The following is a 7,199-nucleotide window of genomic DNA, read 5'->3' on the forward strand; positions in this document are numbered from 1 at the left end:
CCCCCCCCCATTGCCTATGTCCCCCCCCCCCCCAACTTACCTGGAGGGAGCTGTTCTCCACCACTGCCTGGCTGCTACATTCATGTGTGCACACACACATAGGCGTGGCAACCCCCCCCCCCAAGCAGCCCCTTGCAGGCTGAAATTTTGCCAGACTGCAAGGGGAAATCCACCGTTTCCCACATTTTTCTCCTTTAAAGGAGAAAAATCCACATTTTTCTGTGACAAATGAAAATCCCAGATTCCTGGTCATGAGTTAAGAATTGCTGATATTACAGAACACTCACATTGCAAAAAAGGTGATATGTACAAACTGAAAATGTACATACCATAAGTTTATATGAAAATTTGAGTAATTAAATACATACTTGTCTACTTGTCCTGCATTGTGATTGTTCTCTGCTCTCATCCGGGTCAATGCAGCAGCAGCTTCATCCAACGCACAGCTGACAGATGATGTCAGTCTTCGGAGCACCTCAGGATCTGCGAAGGCTTTACCATCGGCAGTGGATAATTTACCAATTCCTTCAGTGTATGTTCGTTCATCAATCAGGTTAGTATGAAAGCCACACAAAAAAAAATGCAAAAACACTATTTTAAATTTCAGCCACGTGCACTATTAGTTAAAAATAATTTGCAAACATGCTGGAAAAATTGCATATAATTAAAGTTACCAGTTAACATCTGTCTTTCTCTGATCTGAAAGTGTAATTATAGCACAGTAGTAAAATTACTTTTATTTTTTAAGTTGACTATTTCATTATGCCCCCAGTTTCAGGCTTTCAGCTTTTTGGAGGGGAAAAAAGACTTTCTAGGACTGAGAACAAGCACAGGACCAAGCCCAAAGGCAAATCTTTGGGAAACTTTTATGTAATTCCATGCAACTGTTGAGGTTCTTCAATATGAAGATTTTTTTCACTCCAAATTTTCAAATGCTCCTCTCCTATAAATAACTCCAGAAGTAACAAATATAAAATGTAAGCACTTTACTTTGGAATTAGTTCTCAGTACAAATAAATGTAACATGTTTGAAAACATTTAATTTATAGTAAATTACTGGAAAAATCGAGCTCTTAAGTAGAAAGGTCCAAATACAGGCACAATTTAGATATAAAGGTGTTCATCTAACCACAGTACAGTTTTTATCCTCAGAAAATTTACCTCATTCATCACAATGCCACTTACATACCAACTATGTATATCTTTTCATTACTGATGAAAGATTCTACTAAAATTGACTTATATGCTTACCCAATACAACTCATTTTACCAAAGGATATATACATGACTAAAATCCTATCTATTGAACAGGGAGTCTCAAAAATGTATATACATTTTAGGTTTGAAGAATACAAATATCATGATTGACAGTATTGATTCCAGTTTCTTTAAAGGAAAGAAACATAACTTACACAAAATTGCCACTGTAGATATTCAAAGTGCCCACCTTGGAGATCCATAGCAGCAGAGTGGTACATGTATGTACAGTTTTTAAGACATCCTGAACATCTGCAAACACCCTAGCACAGTTGTCCCTGCAGTGTTCATAAGGCCTAATCTACAACTAGTCAAGCATCAGGAAACAGTTTCCAGTATCATGCACAATTACTTTTACTGTAATTCAGTATCTCATGTTTACTCACAACGAACTACTTTTGCTACTGCTGAATCAGTGACTTTTTAAACTATTCAACAGGCTGAAGTACGACTGATCTAGAAAAATAAAATCCTGAGAAAATTATTCTTCATAATCTCACGTTTTTAATATTTGGAATGCACACTTCTTCCTACTTTTGAAATTCCTCTTTTTTGTTTTCTCCAGCTCATAACTATTAAGCATCTAAAGATTGTAACCATATTTTAAATATAGTTTCTAGCTTTTTTCAGAGATTCATACACTAGACTAGAGGCACAGGAAACTTATTAGGGCATCAAATTCTTCTTTTCACCAATGAAGAAACCTAGAGTTTGCAAAACACTCCAACCTGAAAACAATTTAGGATAGAATACCCTAGACCAAGAGTCAAACAAATAACCTAATTCAAATGAAAAATATACATTTTGCAATGACACTACGCTGCTGTTGAAAATTTATAAACCTAAGGTTCTATATATTTGGCTCCAAAATTCTTGATCGATCACTGTCCAAAAACAGTAGTGAAGAACTAATCAGATTCATGTGCAGGCAAGCCAATGTTTCAAGGAAAGCAGCAGCTGCCTTATCAGATAGCAAAATGATTTATTCTTCCAATATGGGAATTTTCAGTGCCTGTAATATACAGATGCCATGCCTAGCAAACGTATGCTCTATTACCCATTCTACTTAGAAGAAAGACCAGCTCTAAGTCATGCTGCAGGAGACTGTGTTATCCCAACCCAAAGAGTCACTCTGATCTCTGGATTCACTAAATAATCAGAACAGGCTGTCCGAGTGCAGTCAGAGGGACAGCTTTAAAGAAGCTCAAGTGCTGAGGACACCTATTCAGACTGTTGTTTTGTTTTATACGAAATGGCAACAACTTTGCTATGACAAGTTCAAGCCAGACTATTTTGCATTTAGACCAGGAGTTCAACATCCATTTTCTCCCTGAAAAAAATGGATTTATTATCCTTTCAGAGAAACACCTGCATTTTTTGACATTTCAACAAACTTACCAGACTGAAATGAGGTTAACAAATTAGTTTTACCATCCATACTTTAAGTTCCATGATTGCAAGCTCATCTAAATGACCAGCAATGGAACATCCAGTTTCTACAAACTATGAGTTTAGGGATCTCTTTGGGATCACATAAATATTCTTTTGTTTACAAACAAATATTAGCTTTATTACTTATAACTGAACCTTATATTCCACTATTTGGAACCAGAATATTTGATCAATGATTTCCATTTTCCAATGCAGAGTACAAAAAATCTTAAGTAAAAGCTTATAATTACAAACTTTATTCACCCAGTTAAGTTTTCTGCATTCAAAATTGGTAATTTTTCTGGAAAAGGAGAAACCTATTTTGCTAGACCAAAGTCATTCATATTGCAGTTAAAATGCTGAAATTTAACCAACTACTGCTTTGCTGAAGGCCATGAACTTCTTTCCTGAAGAAAAGAAAGGAAAACTCCTTTCTTGAAAGAAGTTGACAGCACTCACTGGAATACGAGAAGACAATATTATCTAGAACTGCACAAAAGTGAGAGGTGATGGGAGAAAAAGAGCCAGGTCACGCTGAGAATTCTGGAAGAGTCAGATGCTGGCAAGATGTCATCTGTATTGGAGCAGAGCTATGGTTATGTAGGTAGGTAGACTTGGTGTGCAGCGACTGTTTTATTGGCAAGGTTTATATCTGCATAGACAAAGTGAGGATATGTACTGCTAGAGGTCTTATTTCATTTCTGCATTCTTAGGTTATTCATAGAATAGTCTTTTAAAAAATATATAATACTTATATAAATTAATATTTTTACTAGTGCAATCTAAACCACTAAGCCAAATTCAGCAAGGCTGGCTCTGCCTGCTAAATCAATTACAGCGGGGTATCAAAGATTTCTCCCACATAAACCCATCATCCAGCCCCCAGCACTAGCCCTAGGTCTGAGTCAACTCACATGCGCTGGCCTGGCCTCAAGGGTAAGGCCTGGGACATGCACCACATGCAATGCCCCTTTTCATACTCACCCCTGCTGGTCCAGGACGCACCCTGCACACAGAACCCACTCCCGCCAGTTTGGGTCCTGTACTGTAAGTGGCACCCACAGGCATCTCAAACCTGCTAAAGCAGGCACAACATGCGGTGTGCCTTGGACTAGCCAGGGGGCACCACGTGCGGTGTGGATCCTGGAACAGATGCCACACGTGGTGCAGTCCAGCCAGAATGGGCACATCACACAGTGTCCACTTCAGCTAGTTTAGGACCTGTGCAACATATGACATCCACCTCAGCCAGACTGAACTGCACATGGTGCTCATTCCAGCTGCTCTGGTATTTGCACCACATGCAGCACCCAACCCAGGCAATCTGCGACACACACACTGCATACAACACCGACTCCAGCGAGTCCTGGACTAACTGGAACAGGCACAGCATGTGGTGAACTTCCTGGAGCAGACACAACAGATGTCATGTGTGGTGGCTCAGGCACAGGAGTGAGGGGAGTGGGAAATGGTCCATGGATCCAATTCAGCCTGTGACCTGGTCTTTTACCACTCATCTGAGCCACAGAGCCAAATGAGTTTGATACCCCTGCATTACACTGAACATAGGCTATATTACAATAACTTTTTCCTTCTCTGCTAATTCATTGTCTTTGCATGACTCCATAGAACTGATGCTTTCAGATTTATCAAGACAGGTGAAGATTACTTCTAGAAATGAAGATCTAGTAAGAAGATTAAAAATAAAAGGCTAGGGCCTCAAGAGAAGAGTGGAAGGTAACACATCGACAAGTCTTAGTTTTATTTGGGGGGGTGGTGCGAAATTCAATCTTAGTACGTACCTTTCAGATACCCCACTCTATATAAATAAGCATTAGTTTTCCTTTTTTCACAGAGTACGATAAATGTAGCGCCTCCAATAAGTTAGGGATGTAAAATACTGATTAAATAAATATCTGTTTAACCTATTATAATGACAACAGGTTAAATGATTAATTGGTTGGGTGCAGGGATAGGAACAGGTGCAGCAGCACTGGGCTCCAGCCCATGGCTCTGAAGTTGCAGGGAGGGGTGGGTGCTCAGCTTGCCCTGCCCCACTCTCTCATGGGAGGAGGGGCTGCACCCATCTGCCCAGAGCAGCATGGGGAGTCAGGAGCCAAAGCAGCCCTGCCAGGCAGGCAGCAAAGCCCAGGAAGCCCCAGGGGGCAGCAGCCAGCATGGGGCTGCAGCCACCCACGCATGGCTTCCTGGGGCCAGCTGCAGCAGCACAGGGGGAGAGGAGGGAACTGCCTGCCTGGCAGGGCTGTACTGCCTGCCCCTCCCCACACCTCCTGTGCTGCTGCAGGTGGCTGTTCCTGGGGAGCTGCAACTAGTGGCTGCAGCCCCTTGCTGGCTACTGCTGACTGGGTCTTCATGGGCTGTGCTGCACAACACAGCCAAGAGGCTGTAGCCACCAGCGCATGGCTTCCCCAGGACCAGCTGTGCCAATGCAGGAGGCAGTGGGGAGAGGAAGGCAGGCAGCACAGCCCTGCCAAGCAGGCAGCAGCCAACAAGGGGCTTTACCAGCCTGCTGCAGCTGCTGACACACTGCAAGGGAGGGAGCAAGCAACCCTTCCCCTCCTCCTTGCTCCTCTCCCTCCCTCCCTCCTGCCCTGCTGCCTTTCAGTTCCTGCTGGGGCACTGCAGGGCTTCCCTTCACCTTCTTCCCTCTTGGCCTGTGCTTAAACTAAATCATTATTTGTAAGCTAGAGCCAGTTATCACTGAGCTGATCCATTAAACAACTCAATTGTTCAGAACCCTGTAATAAACAGCCAAGTTTAACATAGCACAGTGACAGATTTTACAAATTCGGGATTTTTAAACGAGAGGCAACAATTTGAGTGATATATTTTACTGGACCAATTGCATAGCCAGAATAGTCAGACAAGCTTGAGTCCAAAATATTGTTCTTCACGCCTTCAGATTTTTAAGTGGTAATTTCTTGTGTATGTACTTAGCTGTTAGGTACACACAGTTTTGAAAGGGAACATTTACACTTAAGCTTTAAACTCTGCAATTTCCCAGCCACCAGAGACCCATCATGTATCGCACAAGATTCCCAATTCCCAGCCTAAGAAACACTGACATAACCTGTAAAGTATTTCACATATCCCCTTGTTTCTTGTTATCACAGTTTATATTCCCATAAACTATCTTAACTTAAGTCCTCTCTTCCTTCAATTTAAGATCATTTAAGAGTATTAACTTCTAGCTTATAGCACTGACTTTACAGCACTCCAAAGGGGTCAGCTGCATGTTTCTACATTTGCTGCATGTCATCTACCATCATTTATTTCTGAAAAATGAACAGGAGTCTAAACCATTCTTACTTCACTCCAACATCAGATACACCAAAATTATTTAATATTTCAACATATAACCAGTACTATACTTGATAACTTCTATGAAGTACTAAATTGAGTTGTCCTGAAAATCAAGTATATTTAAAAAAAGGCCAAGTTTAATTAACTAACCAAATATGTACCTACCTAGGAGGTCTTGATCAGCAACTCCAGAAACTTACGCTATGGCACAGGATGCCCAACCTGTTTGTAGCCTGCAAGGGTTTAGTGTGTAGCCCCATAGCTTCTACTAGGCCACCACTCCCCCCATTGCTCCAACTGCTGCTACAACAGGGTTCCCTAGGCTCCCTCCCTGAGTTTTCACTTCCTGGTCCTGCCTCAGAGGGTAGGATGGTGTACCCCCATCTTGCTGAGGGAGCCTATGATGCAATGCAGGAAGGAAGCTTAGGTGGGAGCTGTCCATGTGCATGGTCAGGAGGAAGCAACACCCCCATGTGTGATGCAAAAAGGAGGGGGGGGGGGAGAAAGAGGGCATTTGCCACCTGTGAGCACAATGCAGCAGTACGCGTGGGTGTGCAGGGGGCTGCTCACATACTCAGTACAACAAGGGCTCGTGCACAGGGGTGGGGGAGGGGCAGACGAGGCCCAGGGACCTGTGGCTCACTAGTGCAGCCACTTAGAAGTTGGACAGCCCTGCTATAGAACATGGGTGCCAAAAATATGACCCAAGGGCTGTCTCCTGGAGTGGCTAGGAATTCAGGGGTGGTTCCCACCATCAAACTGCAAAGTACAGAGCTCCACTGGTGATGCATTTTTGCTAGTGGGAGGGTGCGTGTGTGTGGAGGGGCAGTCTTTTCTAGGGCAAATTCTTATCAATATTTTCATTAGTGACAGATGGAGCAGAGCATACATATAAAACACCAAGCTGGAAGACATTGCAAGAACCTTGGAAGACAATCAAATTCAAAATAATCTTCACAAATTAGAAGGAACCTTTTGAATAGCTTGTTGGTTTCAGAACTTGTTTTCTTTCCCTTTTTCTTCCCCTCTCTCTCAGAGCAAAAAATAACTGGCTTAGCAGCAGTACAACAAAAAAAGGATCTGGGGTTACCGTGCACCAAACTAAATGAGCCCCCGCTCCGATCCCAATGGCCACAGACCCGAAGAAGCTGCCACTGGGGGGGGGGGGGGGGGGGGGGGAAGAGACC

At 42.8% G+C, this 7,199-nt stretch overlaps 1 protein-coding gene across 1 annotated transcript in view; it reads right to left on the reverse strand.

Annotated features, from left to right (window-relative positions):
* The window catches only part of LOC102384887 (ankyrin repeat and KH domain-containing protein 1), a 173,262-nt gene that overhangs the window by 97,292 nt on the left and 68,771 nt on the right, over nt 1-7,199 (reverse strand). Inside the window, 1 exon segment of the mRNA XM_025216108.1 lies at nt 369-525. Coding sequence (XP_025071893.1) covers nt 369-525 — 157 coding nt within the window.

This window comes from Alligator sinensis, unplaced genomic scaffold (genome assembly GCF_000455745.1).
Source record: "Alligator sinensis unplaced genomic scaffold, ASM45574v1 scaffold14_1, whole genome shotgun sequence".
Lineage (NCBI taxonomy): Eukaryota > Metazoa > Chordata > Crocodylia > Alligatoridae > Alligator > Alligator sinensis.